Source organism: Lepidochelys kempii, chromosome 11, assembly GCF_965140285.1.
Source record: "Lepidochelys kempii isolate rLepKem1 chromosome 11, rLepKem1.hap1, whole genome shotgun sequence".
NCBI classification, from domain to species: domain Eukaryota; kingdom Metazoa; phylum Chordata; order Testudines; family Cheloniidae; genus Lepidochelys; species Lepidochelys kempii.
This window is the reverse complement of record NC_136390.1, coordinates 74,964,618-74,982,238: the sequence shown is the minus strand read 5'-3', so window position 1 is coordinate 74,982,238 and position 17,621 is coordinate 74,964,618. Positions and strand designations below refer to the sequence as shown.

Here is a 17,621-nt window from a genome sequence, read left to right as displayed (position 1 = left end):
CTGCACCCCAACCCCTTCCTGCACACCCCTTCTGCACCCAAACTCCCTCCTACACCCCCACCCCTTACCCCAGCCCAGAGCCTATAACCGAACTCTGTTCCAGAGCCTACATCCCCTCCCTCCGCAGCCCCTCCCATCCCCAAAAGCCCTCCCAGAACCTGCACCCAGCACCCAAACTCCATCCCAGAGCCTGCACCCCAGACTCCATCCCAGAGCCCAACCTCTCAACCGTCCTACACCGCAATTCTCTGCCCCAACCCAGGGCCTGCACCCCAGACCTCCTCCCCCAACCCAAACTCCCTCACAGAGCCTTAGGCAGGTGGTGGGCGGAGTTCGGGGGGAGGGGGGCCCTTTGAGCGTTCTGGGAACCACCAAAATTTCTACAACCCTGCCGCCCCTGAAGGGGACCAGTCTCTGTCATCTTTTGTGTCTACCTCTAGCTAGTAGATTTAGTCTTTTTTTGCCAGTAACTGGTGTCCTCCTGGACGTTTTCAAAGTGAAGTTATTGGACCAGATCCTCTCCAGGTGTAAACTGACTTCAGCAGAGCTAGACTGATTTATGGCAGCTCAGGATCTCGCCCTTGTCTGTGATGCCAGTTAATATTAAGGAGTCTTAGCTGAAATGAGAACCAGCAGCACTTAGTGCTTAAAAGGAAAGGTGGTTTGAATTGCTCTATAATCGCTTAATTAAAAGTACATTTAAGAAGAAAGAAAAACAGCTGCTGAAAAGCTACAGAAGTGTATAATGAAGTGAAAGCAAAATCATTTTCTTCTCAACAAGATGCTTAATCCTTGCCAAACTGAAATCATTGGTATAATAATCCTATCTAGGATACAAAATTTCTAGTGAATTCAGGATCCTATTATGAGTATAACAAAAATAAAAGCTTTACTAACCTGAGATAATTCCTTCTGAACACAGTTGATGCCTCCGATTATAACAATGTTAGGCATCAGTGGTCTGGGATAGTCCATCACAAAGTCAAATCTCATCAGCCAAACAGATCCATGACTTAAAAGCTCAGTCACTGTTATCTCTCTCTGAAGAAATTCAGAGGCCAGTTTTGCATATGGCCCATAAACAAAATCACAAAGGACAATCTCCAATAAGCTAAATAGCATATTCTTCACACGCTGTGGAAATGTCATGTGGTCTGTATTGGTTGTCAATAGCCTTGGGACATAAGAAGGTGGGTTTGGACACTGAATAGCCTTATAGTCTAAACCACATGGAATTCCACGCAAGAAAAACACAGAGGGGATAGAAAGATACTCAGCTACGATCTGCCCACAGGGCATTATGGCATCTGTAAAGACAACATCAAATTTGCTCTCTTCTAGATATTGGATCAACTCTTTGTTGTACACTAAGTGTGTACAAGTGGATAAAATCAGATCGGAGGCGTTCTTCAGCCTTTCACGTAGTCGAACAAATCTTTCCAGAAGAGGTCGTTCCTCAAAAACCTCTTGAGTAAAAGCCAGAAAATGTCCCTCCAGCTCTGCCTTTGTGAAAGGTACCGGATACGTTTTCATGATATAATTCTCGGATGTTTTTATGTATAGATTTATTTCAGGGGCAACAATGACTATCTCATGCCCTTTGTGTCTCAGCTCATCCAGCATGGCACGCATGCTGAGCCAGTGACTTCCATCCATCGGCACCACAAGCAGCCTCCCGCCATCAGCAAAGCTCAACAAGGCCAGGAAAACAAGCAGCGCTTCACTGATCTGGGGGCTAGAGTGAAACCCAGGAGCCATCTCTGCCCCCATGCAGTGGGTACTATAGAGACTAGCAAATTGCCAGTCAGATCCCGACAACTCTATCTTCTGACCTTTATCCCTACGTGCTACTCAAGTCAATGTTTAATTGCATAATGTATGTACATAAGATGAAAAACAAAGGTCTGAAACCTGAGCTGCACTTTGGCAGTAACGGCATCATGATAAACCTGATTAGCTGAGGCCTTTTTCAAGGTAAGTTACTCTCTGACTCTAATCACTGAGTCAAATCACTCTATCATTAACCACGGAGTCAAATCACGACCTTGGAATGCATAACCTCTACACAGTTGCACAAACCATCTCTGCACTGGCCAGATAAATGGGTGCATAGTTAGGTAGATAAGGGGGGTGGCGCAGAAGAGAGGGATGAAGGAACCAGCTGTTCCTTTGGATAGGATTTTCAAAAGCAGTCAGCATGGGCTGACAATGGTAAAACTCCCCCCAGGCTTCACTGGAGATGGATTTAGGCCAGTGCTGAGTGGCTGGGAAAATCTCCCCCTTTATAGTCAAGAGCTGTGGCACTCATTCACAGGAGTTCCTCAGGCCTGCAAGCAGCTCCCCCTAGAACTTAGCCTTCTCTCTCCCCAAGGAGGGGCCTCCCGAAGGCCTCAGTAACAACCTGCCCCGCTGCTCCTGAGAGGTGGAGAGAAAAGGTGGGAAAGGAGTGAGTTCCCCTCTGTCCATGGGAGCAGTTGCAGGGTATGGGTGTCTGATACTTTGCACTTGGCCTCTGATCCCCAGAGGGAGGGGTTCTTAATGGACCTGGTTGCTGCACCGCGGCTTAGGGCTCTGTTTCAGAGCTCTCAATTAGGGACACTGCTTTGGACTGTGTGGGCTGTTCCATCCCCCTGGCTAGAGGCTCAAACTCAGCCTAGACTTTGTACAAATGTGTACAAACATGGGGCTGGGAATGAAAATGATCTCTTCCTTATGGCAAGGAAGCGAACTAAACACTGAACACGGCCTGGTCACCTCTTCTGACACACAAGATGAATGCAGCTGTTTAAAACAAGAATTTGCACTTACTCTTATGCAACCAAGCAGGGAGACCTCTGTGGTTATTCGCCACTGCCAGCACTACAATGCAGATCTCTAGCGTTCCTTCCCAAAGCTGCAGAATCAGACGCAAAGCTGTTGTAGTGACGAGTAATAAGACTCTCAGAATCTGAGTGTAAGGCATTTTTCATTTCCATTTTTCTTGACTGAGGTTAGTTCCTTAGATAGTCAGGTCAAATACTGGAGATTATTGAAATCTATTGTTTTAAAAATAACAGATGCAGTAAGTGTGTTTTTGCGATACAAGGAGACTTAGAGCTGCGTGAAACCAGCATGTCGATGACACCATAATGCACGCCACCCCACTATTTCCCCAAGCAGCCTCACATATTGAACTGCAAGGCTGATGGAAAGGACCACTGCAGTGTCACCTAGGAGAGGGCCTCTGGGACAGATGAACCCAACGCTACACTCTGGTCCTCTCATAGGAAGAAGAATGATGCCACTCAACTGGAATTCCATACACCACAACCTTGTCAACGGTATCTCATGGTCAAAAGTATCAAAGGCAGATGGCAGATCCGAAAGAATTGGCATAAATACTGGGGCTTTGTCCATCTCCGAGAGGAAATGATTGGTCAATGAAGCCTGTGCAATACATGCGCCTATTCCAGTCTAAAACCAGAATGAAAGGAGCTCCGAAAAGCTGAGCACTCCAGACAATACTTGAGCTGCTGCAAAATGACTTTCTCAGTACTATCCCCTCCGCTCCACCCCCACCTAAAAAAAAGTGTGTATAAGTGGGTAAAACCAGAGTGGAGAAAAGAAAAACTCAGACTGGATGGCAAGATAGTCAGCTATTACCTGTCCACAGCATACACAGGGGAACCATCAAGAGAGCATAAAATTTACTCCTGCAAAGGTATTTGATCCTGTCTGTTGTGCACTAATATGTACAAGTGGATGAAAGCAGAGCAGACGAGTTCTCCAGTCTTTCATATGTTCTCACAAAGCTTTCTAAAAAAGGTTGTTTGTCAAAAACCCGAGTCAGGGAGTGATATTGTCCAACCAGCTCTTCCTTTATGAAAGGTGCTAGAAACATTGTCATGGCAACGTTCTCTGCTGCTTTTATGTGCGTATCTATGCCAGGTGCAACAATGACTACGGCATGCTCTTTCTGCCCGCGTGCATGTTGAGTCAGCACAACCCTGCAAGGCGGCCAGGAAATGAAGCAGCACGTCAGTAGCTGTGCAACAAGATTGAAATGTTTCAGAGTAACAGCTGTGTTAGTCTGTATCTGCAAAAAGAAAAGGAGGACTTGTGGCACCTTAGAGACTAACCAATTTATTTGAGCATAAGCTTTCGTGAGCTCATGCTCAAATAAATTGGTTAGTCTCTAAGATTGAAATGTTTCTCCATAAATATCCCCCATGTACAACAAAGTCAAGTGTTATGCCTAACCCCATGGCCTTCGGTACAACTCCTGCCTGCTCACTGTATATCTTGTTACAATTTCCAGTCAATGTGTAAGTTTATAACATGCCCACATTTAACAATAAACCAAAGTTAGAGGGACATGTGATCAGGTAGCTGGCCCCTGTGGCCAGGCACCTAGCCTACCTGTGACAGGCTCTGCTAAGGAGAATGAGCCAACCAAGATCCACCTGTGAGTTATTTACCTATGTGACTGGATGGCCATTCATAAGTTAAGGAACACCTGGGTCAATAAAGGCTATGAGGGCTCCATCAGAAAGCCCCAGAACAGAGGAAGCTCCTGGTGGGGAGAGACATCTCAGGGGAGCTCGTGAGGAAGCTACTCGCAGTGGTGTCTCCCTGAAAAGCACAGGCCCACAGAGAGAAGGAAGAGGCCCAGAGAAAGTGTGTGCCCAGGCAAGGGACCAGCACAGCCCAGGAAACAAACCAGGAGTGGGACTTTGTGAGGAGCTACTAGAGGCTCAGCAAAGAGACACACACCCTCAGGGAAAGAGTGGCATCTGGCCAAAGGCCCAGCAGAGGCCTAAGTTCCAGGCCATCACCTTCAGCCCCCAACTAAAACCTCTCCAATGCATCATCAAGGATCTACAACCTATCCTGAAGGACGACTCATCACTCTCACAGATCTTGGGAGACAGGCCAGTCCTTGCCTACAGACAGCCCCCCAACCTGAAACAAATACTCACCAGCAAACACACAACAGAACCACTAACCCAGGAACCTCTCCTTGCAACAAAGCCCGTTGCCAACTGTGTCCACATATCTATTCAGGGGACACCATCATAGGACCTAATAACATCAGCCACACTATCAGAGGCTCGTTCACCTGCACATCTACCAATGTGATATGAGCCAGCAATGCCCCTCTGCTATGTACATTGGTCAAACTGGACAGTCTCTACGTAAAAGAATAAATGGACACAAATCGGACGTCAAGAATTAGAACATTCAAAAACCAGTTGGAGAACACTTCAATCTCTTTGGTCACTCAATTACAGACCTAAAAGTTGCAATTCTTCAACAAAAAAACTTCAAAAACAGACTCCAACGAGAGACTGCTGAATTGGAATTAATTTGCAAACTGGATACAATTAACTTAGGCTTGAATAGAGACTGGACGTGGATGGATCATTACACAAAGTAAAACTATTTCCTCATGTTTATTCCCCCCCTCTAACCCCCACTGTTCCTCAGACGTTCTTGTCAACTGCTGGAAATGGCCCACCTTGATTATCACTACAAAAGTTCCCCCGTCCTCCCCGCCCACTCTCCTGCTGGTAATAGACAGGTTTCAGAGGAACAGCCGTGTTAGTCTGTATTCGCAAAAAGAAAAGGAGTACTTGTGGCACCTTAGAGACTAACCAATTTATTTGAGCATGAGCTTTCGTGAGCTACAGCTCACTTCATCAGATGTTTACCGTGGAAACTGCAGCAGACTTTATATACACACAGAAATCATGAAACAATACCTCCTCCCACCCCACTGTCCTGCTGGTAATAGCTTATCTAAAGTGATCAACAGGTGGGCCATTTCCAGCACAAATCCAGGTTTTCTCACCCTCCACCCCCCCACACAAATTCACTCTCCTGCTGGTGCTAGCCCATCCAAAGTGACAACTCTTTACATAATCAAGTCGGGCTATTTCCTGCATAGATCAAGGTTTTCTCACATCCCCCCCACCCCCATACACACACAAACTCACTCTCCTGCTGGTAATAGCTCATCTAAACTGACCATTCTCCAGGTTTAAATCCAAGTTAAACCAGAACATCTGGGGGGGGGGGGTAGGAAAAAACAAGAGGAAACAGGCTACCTTGCATAATGACTTAGCCACTCCCAGTCTCTATTTAAGCCTAAATTAATAGTATCCAATTTGCAAATGAATTCCAATTCAGCAGTTTCTCGCTGGAGTCTGGATTTGAAGTTTTTTTGTTTTAAGATAGCGACCTTCATGTCTGTGATTGCGTGACCAGAGAGATTGAAGTGTTCTCCGACTGGTTTATGAATGTTATAATTCTTGACATCTGATTTGTGTCCATTTATTCTTTTACGTAGAGACTGTCCAGTTTGACCAATGTACATGGCAGAGGGGCATTGCTGGCACATGATGGCATAGATCACATTGGTGGATGTGCAGGTGAACGAGCCTCTGATAGTGTGGCTGATGTTATTAGGCCCTGTGATGGTGTCCCCTGAATAGATATGTGGGCACAATTGGCAACGGGCTTTGTTGCAAGGATAAGTTCCTGGGTTAGTGGTTCTGTTGTGTGGTATGTGGTTGTTGGTGAGTATTTGCTTCAGGTTGCGGGGCTGTCTGTAGGCAAGGACTGGCCTGTCTCCCAAGACTTGTGAGAGTGTTGGGTCATCCTTTAGGATAGGTTGTAGATCCTTAATAATGCGTTGGAGGGGTTTTAGTTGGTGGCTGAAGGTGACGGCTAGTGGCGTTCTGTTATTTTCTTTGTTAGGCCTGTCCTGTAGTAGGTAACTTCTGGGAACTCTTCTGGCTCTATCAATCTGTTTCTTTACTTCTGCAGGTGGGTATTGTAGTTGTAAGAAAGCTTGACAGAGATCTTGTAGGTGTTTGTCTCTGTCTGAGGGGTTGGAGCAAATGCGGTTGTATCGCAGAGCTTGGCTGTAGACGATGGATCGTGTGGTGTGGTCAGGGTGAAAGCTGGAGGCATGCAGGTAGGAATAGCGGTCAGTAGGTTTACGGTATAGGGTGGTGTTTATGTGGCCATTGTTTATTAGCACTGTAGTGTCCAGGAAGTGGATCTCTTGTGTGGACTGGACCAGGCTGAGGTTGGTGGTGGGATGGAAATTGTTGAAATCATGGTGGAATTCCTCAAGGGCTTCTTTTCCATGGGTCCAGATGATGAAGATGTCATCAATATAGCGCAAGTAGAGTAGGGGCTTTAGGGGACGAGAGTTGAGGAAGCGTTGTTCTAAATCAGCCATAAAAATGTTGGCATACTGTGGGGCCATGCGGGTACCCATAGCAGTGCCGCTGATCTGAAGGTATACATTGTCCCCAAATGTGAAATAGTTATGGGTAAGGACAAAGTCACAAAGTTCAGCCACCAGGTTAGCCGTGACATTATCGGGGATAGTGTTCTTGACGGCTTGTAGTCCATCTTTGTGTGGAATGTTGGTGTAGAGGGCTTCTACATCCATAGTAGCCAGGATGGTGTTATCAGGAAGATCACCGATGGATTGAAGTTTCCTCAGGAAGTCAGTGGTGTCTCGAAGGTAGCTGGGAGTGCTGGTAGCGTAGGGCCTGAGGAGGGAGTCTACATAGCCAGACAATCCTGCTGTCAGGGTGCCAATGCCTGAGATGATGGGGCGCCCAGGATTTCCAGGTTTATGGATCTTGGGTAGTAGATAGAATATCCCAGGTCGGGGTTCCAGGGGTGTGTCTGTGCGGATTTGATCTTGTGCTTTTTCAGGAAGTTTCTTGAGCAAATGCTGTAGTTGCTTTTGGTAACTCTCAGTGGGATCATAGGGTAATGGCTTGTAGAAACTCGTGTTGGAGAGCTGCCGAGCAGCCTCTTGTTCATATTCCGACCTATTCATGATGACAACAGCACCTCCTTTGTCAGCCTTTTTGATTATGATGTCAGAGTTGTTTCTGAGGTGGGAGGAGGTATTGTTTCATGATTTCTGTGTGTATATAAAGTCTGCTGCAGTTTCCACGGTAAACATCTGATGAAGTGAGCTGTAGCTCACGAAAGCTCATGCTCAAATAAATTGGTTAGTCTCTAAGGTGCCACAAGTACTCCTTTTCTTTCTGCTGGTAATAGCTCACCTTACCTGATCATTCTCATTACAGTGTGTATGGTAACACCCATTATTTCATGTTCTCTGTGTATATAAACCTCCCCACTGTATTTTCTACTGAATGCATCCAATGAAGTGAGCTGTAGCTCACGAAAGCTTATGCTCAAATAAATGTGTTAGTCTCTAAGGTGCCACAAGTCCTCCTGTTCTTTTTGCAGATACAGACTAACACGGCTGCTACTCTGAAACCTGATTTATACCAGTGGCCGAATCTCTCATTCCCACTTAGTGACGTAGGTTTTCAAGTGGCCCATTCACGGGATCATCAAAAACTTGCTCCTTAACCAAGGTGGTAATTTTAAAAGGGTGAAGCGGAATTGTACTCAGTACATTTGGGACAGGTGACAGTCTAATAGGATGTTCTCCTGTACAGGTTTCACTATGCTCATTGGATTCAAAATAAAACTAGGGTTTGCAAAAGCCTTGAAGCTTGTGAACTGTGCTGGATCTTGAAATTCCATTAGCTTGCTGAAATAAGATACTTAAACATATAGCATGTCTGGTGCAATTTATGAACCCATGCTCCCATACAAACAGTAATTCAAACATTGGGCAAAATCTTGTTTCCATTCAATCGAAAAGCTCCGATTGAGTTCAAGGTAGACCAGGATTTGACCATTATTTTCAAAGGTAGCTTTTATAATGTGTGCTATTTTGGTGATAACAGGACACAATTGTTCCCACTCAACATGTCAGTTGCAGTGAAGTTGGAGTCATCAGCAGGGCCAGATTAACCCATCACTGGGCCAAAGGCAAACATACACTCTTGGGCCCCTACTTTCTAATATGAATAACAACAAACAGCTAATAAATGAAAAGAAGAGGAAAAGTACATCTTGATGATGATCCCTCCCATTCAGGTCACTGCAGTAATTCCTGTCTCAGCCTGGTCACTTTCTGCTGTTAGAGAAGAAAGTGGTTTCTTTTACTCACAGCCCTTCTCTCTCTTTGGCTCTGCTGGGAATGGCAGTGAGTCGCACTTGTGTGTGAGAACTATCTTTGCTCCCCCATTCACTGGTGTGCATTTGCATGCAGATTGAAAGTACTTCACTCACTTGACTGATTTCAGAGTAACAGCCGTGTTAGTCTGTATCCGCAAAAAGAAAAGGAGGACTTGTGGCACCTTAGAGACTAACAAATTTATTTGAGCAAAAGCTTTCGTGAGCTACAGCTCACTTCGTTGGATGCATTCAGTGGAAAATACCTATATAAATCTCCCCACTGTATTTTCCATTGGATGCATCCGATGAAGTGAGCTGTAGCTCACGAAAGCTTATGCTCAAGTAAATTGGTTAGTCACTAAGGTGCCTCTAGAACTCCTTTTCTTTTCATTTGACTGAGTGGCTTTGCAACCTAGTGCATGGTGGGGGTTGCAACATCACTGACATTTGGCCCAGCTGCCCTTCTGTCATGTAAAAAAACAAAAATCAAAAACATTTCCCCCACACACACAGCCATGAAACTGAGCCCCAGGCATATGCCTAGTTTGCCTTTGCATTAATCCAGCCCTGGTCACCACATGGCCCAGTATTCACTCTTCAAAGAATTTGTGTATTATTTCTAGTTTTGTTATGTAGATTCATTTTGGAGAAGCTGTTGCAAACAGCAAGAAACTTTGCACTCTGCCTTTATGTCTCTAAGTAGAGCCTGTTCTTGAGGTAAGAGTTGTTCCCTGGGAACCAGGCATTAGTGTTTTGGTGGAGATTACTAAAAGAGGGATTTGTTTGCTGGATGTTTATGAAAACATCGGTTCCAGGACTGGTGAATATACTATGAATGAACCAATTATACTAAGAAAATGCCCAGACTCAACATCACTGATTTCTCATCCGATGAGAAATCAACATGCAAGACCTCAACATCTGATACCACTTAGCAGAGGGTGACAATATAAAATATAGTGTGCTTGCCTTGGTAAAGTCGTAGAAGAGGTTTCCTCTCTATTTTTTTTTGGTATGAAGTCATCTAGAGTAATAATGCTGTCGACAATGCTGCTGCTCTACTGCCTACTGGTTTCACAGTTTTGAAATAATCTTTGTTGTATGTTGAAACTAGTTATAAAATGTGCCATTCGCAGGGAGAGGAGGGGACAGTTGTATAAAATGTATTTTTCTTTACACTGTGAAGTTTCTGGATTTGACAAAAACTGATAAACAATGGGCAGATAGCTCTATATATGAGGGACTCCTATGTAGCTATAATTGTTGGACAAACGCTTAAGACCGGACTCTGTGATTTCCGCACAGCATTGGGGTCTGGTGAAGTTCTGGGAGGGATTGAATTTCAAGCAGCATAACCCCAACTGGAGCTCCCAGGCACTAGGGAAAGTATAGACTGCTCCTGAATTCTAAAAAACTACATACTAGAGGTGATGAAGCAAATCCATTTGTTGTTTGAAATCTGCTCACAGCAAGGAGATTAGTTACATGCTCAACAACGCCAGGAGAGGGGTATCAAAAAGCCACACTGATCTGGGGTCCTGCTTCCAACTGCTTTTTATTTGGCAGAAAAATTGCTGGAATAATGTTAGCTGTAGCTGGATTTGTAACAAAAGCTATTAAGTGACCTCTCTTAGGGCTACCTCATCTGGGGTATTGGGTTGAGCGTCTGGGTGTCTGTGAGTACTCTGCTGATTCTGTGATACTCTTAGTGCACAGCCATTAAATTTACTTCAAAACTAAGTCCCCTGAGCAGAGATTTTTAGCCACAATGCTCATCTCACCATGACTCTAAGTAATGCCTTAAGACTAAATAAATAACATTTTTCCCTTTTATCTTTGGTACTTTCAAAGAGCCTATCCACATGGTGTATGAGGCTGTATTTGCAGTTGTGGGATAAGCCAACCTTGCTAGTCTAGTACTTCAAAACCCCCAAAGGTAGCAGGAGGAAAGTGGGGAGAGCTGTCAAAAGGAGCAAAAGGTAATGGTGGGACGCTGGGCCAGTTGGCACATGGGGATGCTAGGCGTAAGGAGGGCGGGTCACGGATTGTGCTGGCAACCCCAACCCAAGGGATACTTGGCAGTTTCTGTTGCATTTGCTTTGAAAGTGGGGTGCATGAGCCCGGACCCACTGAAATTGAAGATGTGTGTATGAACTCTTACGACCCAAAACTTGTAGGTTTTGCAAAGCTTTATGGGCAGTCCCAGGAGAAAACAGATGGAAGAGGGAGCAGACCTAATTTGTTAATTATGTCCCTTATCTTTTAAAATTACATGAACCATCATGACTCTTTCAGCCAAGTCTACTTTAGATATACAGTTCTATATCGCAGAGAGTCCTGTGGCACCTTATAGACTAACAGACGTGTTGGAGCATGAGCTTTCATGGGTGAATACCCACTTCGTCGGATGCATGTTGTATGTGGTACAGAGCACATAATAAAGTGATTGCCAACAGCATTTCCCTTGCACCTTCAGTATGTCCTACCAACAAATCACTAACCTGAGACCATGGCTTCTTCTGTCCACAATTGATCCCTCCAATAAAGACCATATTGGGCATCACAGGCATGGGATACTCAAACACAAAATCAACTCTCTTCAGCCAAATGGATCCATGAATGCCAGCACTGGCCCCAGGTGGCTCAGCCCCGGGAGGTGGCGGGCTGAGCAAGACGAGCTGGAGCTGGAGCTGCGCTGGGGAGCGGGGCAGGCAGACCCCTGTGGGACGTGACCCCCGAGAGCCCCCCAGCCCGCAGAGGAGCAAGTGGGCAGAGGAGACTGGAGGGGCAGGGACACCTGGGGTGGCCAGACAGCCGACAGGAGCACGGGGGAGGGGCTGGAGAGGAGAGGAGCCAGCCTGCGGTGGCCCCTGGGCTGGCAGTGCAAGTGAAGGGCAGCGCCCGGCTGGCTGACAGGCCCCTGTTGAGTGTGGGCCCGGCGCCAGGGTGGCTCTGGCGCCATTGTAAACCCGGTACTGGCTGTAGTGTGTCCAGTGAAGACGCTCCACGCTGACGGGGGAAGAGTTCTCCTGTCTGTGTAATAAACCCACCTCCGTGAGAGGCAGTAGCTATGTCGGGGGGAGAAGCTCTTAGGTTGGTGTAACTTACGTCGCGTGGGGGGGGGGGGCTTTTTCACACCCCAGAGCAACATAAGTTCTGCCGAGATAACCTGGAGTGTAGACAAGCCCTATACGATGACGCCATACAGAGTAATACCGCTGATGTCGTTGCTGCTCAAGTGCCTACAGATACAGTAACTCCTCGCTTAACGTTGTACTTCTGTGCCTGAAAAACGCGACTTTAAGCGAAACGATGTTAAGCGAATCCAATTTCCCCAAAAGAGTGAATGTAAATGGGGGGGTTAGGTTCTAGGGATTTTTTTTTTTTTGCCAGACAAAAGGCATTATATACATTTTAAACAATTTTTAAAAATCAATTTAACACAGGTATTAAACAGGCTGGCAGCCCCCCATCAGCTCCCCTACACTCCCCCCTCCCCACTGCCTGCCGCCGGACTCCATGGATCAGCACCTTCCCCCTGCTCCCTGCCCCCAGCAATCCGCTGCCTTGCGGTGTTCAGGAGGGAGGGGGGAGGCTGCACGCCACGTCCTCGCTCCTCCCCCCCCCGCCTCCTGAGCACCGCAAGACAGCGGATTGCCACAGGCGGGGAGCAGGGGGAAGGTGCTGATCCGCAGGGTCCACCGGCGGGCGGGAGGCACTGGGGGGAGGGATGTCGGGGGGCTGCCAGCTGAGGGCAAAGCAGGCGGCCAAACGACATTATAGTGGAGCATTGCACAACTTTAAATGAGCATGTTCTGTAATGGAGCAGGGACGTAAGATCAAAACAACATTAAGCAAGAGGACGTTAAGTGGGGAGTTACTGTATTTTTTTTCCAGCTGCATTGGAATAATCAATGAGGCCCCAGGGCCTTCACAGCCTGCTCCATAGTTCTCATAACAATGTTAAATCACCTACATTTCACTCGCTGTCTATGCATCGCTTCACAGAAGCATCTATTTTAAGAACAGAAGGAACGATTAGATCTTAGTCTGACCTGCTGTATAACCCAGGCCATAGAATTTCACCCCTTTACTCAGCCCAGTAACTTGTAGTTGACTACAGCATATCATAAAATATGTCTACTATATATACACACTATGGCGTGTATCTAAGATGGTACATACTGTACACTATGTGGAAAAGTTAATGTTGGTGCCTTATCTTGTCTATGCTTTCTTCCTGAGCATATATGTGTTCTTATATAATATGTGAATCTCAGCCACGTACCTGAGGTAGGTTGTTCCCCTCCTCACAGTTTATGCCTCCGATGAAGACCATGTTGGGCATCACTGGTCTGGGATACTCAAACACAAAGTCGTATCTCAGGAGCCAAATGGAGCCATTTTGGTAAAGTGTTGGTATGTGCACATCTCTCTGGAGAAACTTTGAAGCAATGTCTTGGTATTTGGTGTACAAATCCTTAAACAGTGATGTCTCTAAAGAGCTAACAAAGAGGTTCAGCACTCGCTGGGTAAATGTCATGTGGTCTGTGTAGCTGGTATAGCATCTTGGGACGTAGGAAACAGGGTTTGGAGATTTACAGATTGCATGCTCTAAACTGCATGGAAATCCACGAAAGAAGTACACGGAAGGGATGGACAGATACTCTGCCAGGATCACCCCACATGGCAAAGCTGGGTCTGTGAAGAGCACATCAAATTTACTCTCTTCCAAGTACCGTATGATTTCTCTGTTCTGCAGGAGGCTGTCACAGTTATAGAATAACAAGTCCAGTACAAACATGGCACTGCTGTATGCTTCTGTGATCATAGTAGGGAAGGAGACTTCATCAAAGGGCTGGTTAGCAAAGAAACGAAGACGACGGCCTAGCTCTTCCTGGGCGTAAGGCACAGCGTACGTTTTCCTTGCGTAATGCTCTGATTCTTTCAAGCACAAATTAACTTCTGGAGCAAGCACTACTATTTCATGCCCTTTCTCACTGAGCTTCTTCACCACTGCACGCATGCTGAGCCAGTGACTTCCATCCTGAGGGATCACCAGCAGCCGCTCACCTTCCACAAACCCCGAAGATGCTAAGAAAAGAAAAAACCCTGCAGCAAACTGGTAAAGTCTGGCAATGACTGGAGCCATCTGCAAGCTGGAAGCAGATGCTTTGACTCTGCAGGTGTTAGTTCAGCTATAACAAATGGTTTCTAACACCACCCAGACTTTAGCGCTGCTTGCAACCTTTTTGAACTTACTGTCTCATTTATTTTTAAACTCTGTGGAGCTGGCAAAAGAAAACACGTCTAACGGACAAATTCTACTGTTGGATTTGCCGGCATCATTTTCAGTCAAGAAGAATGTCTTTGATTTACTCATTAACTTAAAGTCCATTTCTCTACACTTAATTGCATAGGCCCCTTCTGACCCCTGGTGCCAGCCCGTGAGAGTCAGCACATTTCATCACCCAGAGGTGTCTTTGTGGTTGTCAATCATTCATAGACTAGATCAGCAAAAGTAGTGATCTGGGTTTGTGCCAGTGCGATGCAAAAAAACCCCCTAATGACCCCACGTTTGCAGCAGTTGCTGTCTTCAAACAGTAGAGATTTTGGATTGCTAGGTTCTTCTGTCCTTCATAAAGAATTGCCCGTTTTGTAACAGGAATTGAATAGGCCATCAGCATACTATATTGTGTCACTAAACTCTTTTTCTGATTGTCTGTTAGTGGGTGGCCAGGGCAAATACTAATATAGCCACAAGGCTGCACACACAACACAATTGCATTCAGCTTGGACTTTGCCTCCAGGCTAGTCCAGTCTTCATGCCCTTTCATTCCTTGGCATCTCTGCTGAGAGTGACAGAGTACCAGTTCTATTCATAGGGTGACCAGATAGGAAGGGTGAAAAATCGGGAAGGGGGTCGGGGGTAACTGGCACATCTGGTCACCCTATCTATTCAGGATGTGGACACGGTAAGAATTGTGTGAGCCACACAGGACATTTAATAGCCACAGGAAAGTGAAAACTTCCTGCTCAGGCTGTGATCTCATCTGCTCACACAAGCTGATCAGATTGTCCCATGTCAACATTAGGAAAGGGAAGCTCCAAAGGACGTCCAGGTTACTGAAGGTGTTGGTAATTCAGTATGTGCCCCTGTGACGGAGTACACAGACCCCACGCTGATGGAGAGGGGATTAACGAGATTCTGTGGCCTTTGGACTACAACCGAGAGCAGAGGGCAGGCCTGTCTTCCCCTACTGGCGGGGATGTGAAGACCCCAGAGCCGAGGGCTGGTAGGCCCACAAAGCCTGAAGTTGGGCTGAAGCTGTGATGTGATTCTGCCACTCTAGTGCCATGCTGGACTCAAATTCCCGTGGATGGGGAAGGACTAAAAGTGGCCTGGCCGAAGGGCAAAGTCACAGGAAAAGGCAGAGCAGGGCAGGGCCAGGGCTGCTGTCGGGAAGGGGTGCCAGAGGAGGAGGAGAGCAGCGACAGCATGCCCTGCCACAGGGGGGTGCACCTGTGCTGAGGAGACTCTTCCACAGCCACTTATCCTCGTAAGCCTGCACCAGTGTCCTACCATAGGACCACTGTGCTTCTGTTAGTGCCATGGTTTTGCTGTGATGGATAGCCACGGTCCTGGCCAGCCCCAGCCACTAAAGTCTGTGTTTTTGCAAACCTATTCAAATCCCAGGGGAGCTTATTATGTTCTGCTCACTTTGTGGTAGCAATTAGTCTAACAATAGTCCTGTTTCATTTTCTGCCCCAAACTGTTTTGTTATGTTCTTGTATGCTGTTAAATCGCTTCCATGCTCCATCACAGAGGTGGCTGCCCTGAACTGGTGGCAAAGTGAATCTTGCCCATATATTGCTATGGAGTTTGCAAAGCACTTAAAGATCCTTTTGTATGAAAGGCCTTATTATGTAAACTACTGTATTATTCATGTCTGGAATTTCCATCACTGTCACACATGAACTGGTGACATGAGGCGGTAAAATGAGGTAATTTACAGGAACTCCTCACTTAAAGTCATCCCGTTTAACCTTGTTTCATTGTTACGTTGCTGATCAATTAGGGAACATGCTCATTTAAAGTTTTGCAATGCTCCCTTCTAGCCGTTTGGCAGCCACCTGCTTTGTCCACTGCTTGCAGGAAGAGCAGCCCGTTGGAGCTGGCTGGTGGGGGCTTGGAACCAGGGTGGGCTGGCAGCCCCCTATCAGCTCCCCGCTCCCCTAAGTTCCCTGTGCAGCAGCGGCTCAGCAGGCTACCAATTGCCGGCAGTTCAGCTGTCCCTCCCCCGACTGCCATGTGCTGCTCCTGCTCTCTGCCTTGGAGCTGCTCCCCAAGAATCCTGCTTGCTGTGGGGGGGGAGGGGAAGAAGAGGGGGCTAATGTCAGGGTGTCCCCCTCCCCCCTGCACCCCGCTTACCCCATCTTCCATAGAGCAGGGGGGAGCCGCTGCCAGCGGCAGCTGAGGTCAGGTCTCAACTTGCTGATCTAATTAATAAGGCAGTGTACTTCTGACCCCACTCTTCATACTTAAAGGGGAAATCATAGAATATCAGGGTTGGAAGGGACCTCAGGAGGTCATCTAGTCCAACCCCCTGATCAAAGCAGGACCAGTCCCCAACTAAATCATCCCAGCCAGGGCTTTGTCAAGCCTGACCTTAAAAACTTCTAAGGAAGGAGATTCCACCACCTCCCTAGGTAACGCATTCCAGTGTTTCACCACCCTCCTAGTGAAAAAGTTGTTCCTAATATCCAACCTAAACCTCCCGCACTGCAACTTGAGACCATGACTCCTTGTTTTGTCATCTGTTACCACTGAGAACAGTCTAGATCCATCCTCTTTGGAACCCCCTTTCAGGTAGTTGAAAGCAGCTATCAAATCCCCCCTCATTCTTCTCTTCTGCAGACTAAACAATCCCAGTTCCCTCAGCCTCTCCTCATAAGTCCTGTGTTCCAGTCCCCTAATCATTTTTGTTGCCCTCCGCTGGACTCTCTCCAATTTTTCCACATCCTTCTTGTAGTGTGGGGCCCAAAACTGGACACAGTACTCCAGATGAGGCCTCACCAATCTCGAATAGAGGGGAACGATCACGTCCCCTAATCTGCTGGCAGTGCCCCTCCCTATACATACCAAAATGCCATTGGTCTTCTTGGCAACAAGGGCACACTGTTGACTCATATCCAGCTTCTCATCCACTGAAACATCTAGGTCCTTTTCTGCAGAACTGCTGCCGAGCCATTCGGTCCCTAGTCTGCAGCGGTGCATGGGATTCTTCCGTCCGAAGTGCAGGACTCTGCACTTGTCCTTGTTGAACCTCATCAGATTTCTTTTGGCCCAATCCTCTCATTTGTCTAGGCCCTCTGTATCCTATCCCTACCCTGAATGGGCCTCTTACTGAATGAGGGAGGCAACCCAGTGACACGGGATGTGGAAAAAGCTAATGTGCTCAATGCTTTTTTTGCCTCTGTCTTCACGAACAAGGTCAGCTCCCAGACTACTGCACTGGGCAGCACAGCATGGAGAGGAGGTGACCAGCCCTCTGTGGAGCAAGAAGTGGTTC

At 46.8% G+C, this 17,621-nt stretch overlaps 1 protein-coding gene across 4 annotated transcripts in view; it reads right to left on the bottom strand.

Moving 5' to 3' along the window:
• Positions 1-17,621, bottom strand: part of LOC140895926 (UDP-glucuronosyltransferase 1A6) — an 87,954-nt gene that overhangs the window by 20,809 nt on the left and 49,524 nt on the right. The window contains exon 1 of one of the 4 annotated variants that reach the window (XM_073306867.2): positions 13,337-14,389. The exons of 2 other annotated variants lie outside the window; for them this stretch is intronic. In XM_073306867.2, coding sequence (XP_073162968.1) covers positions 13,337-14,200 — 864 coding nt within the window. In that variant the 5' untranslated portion in view covers positions 14,201-14,389. Of the gene's footprint in view, positions 1-897; positions 1,806-13,336; positions 14,390-17,621 lie in introns of those variants that run through there. One more of the 4 variants, XM_073306866.2, reaches the window with a different exon arrangement.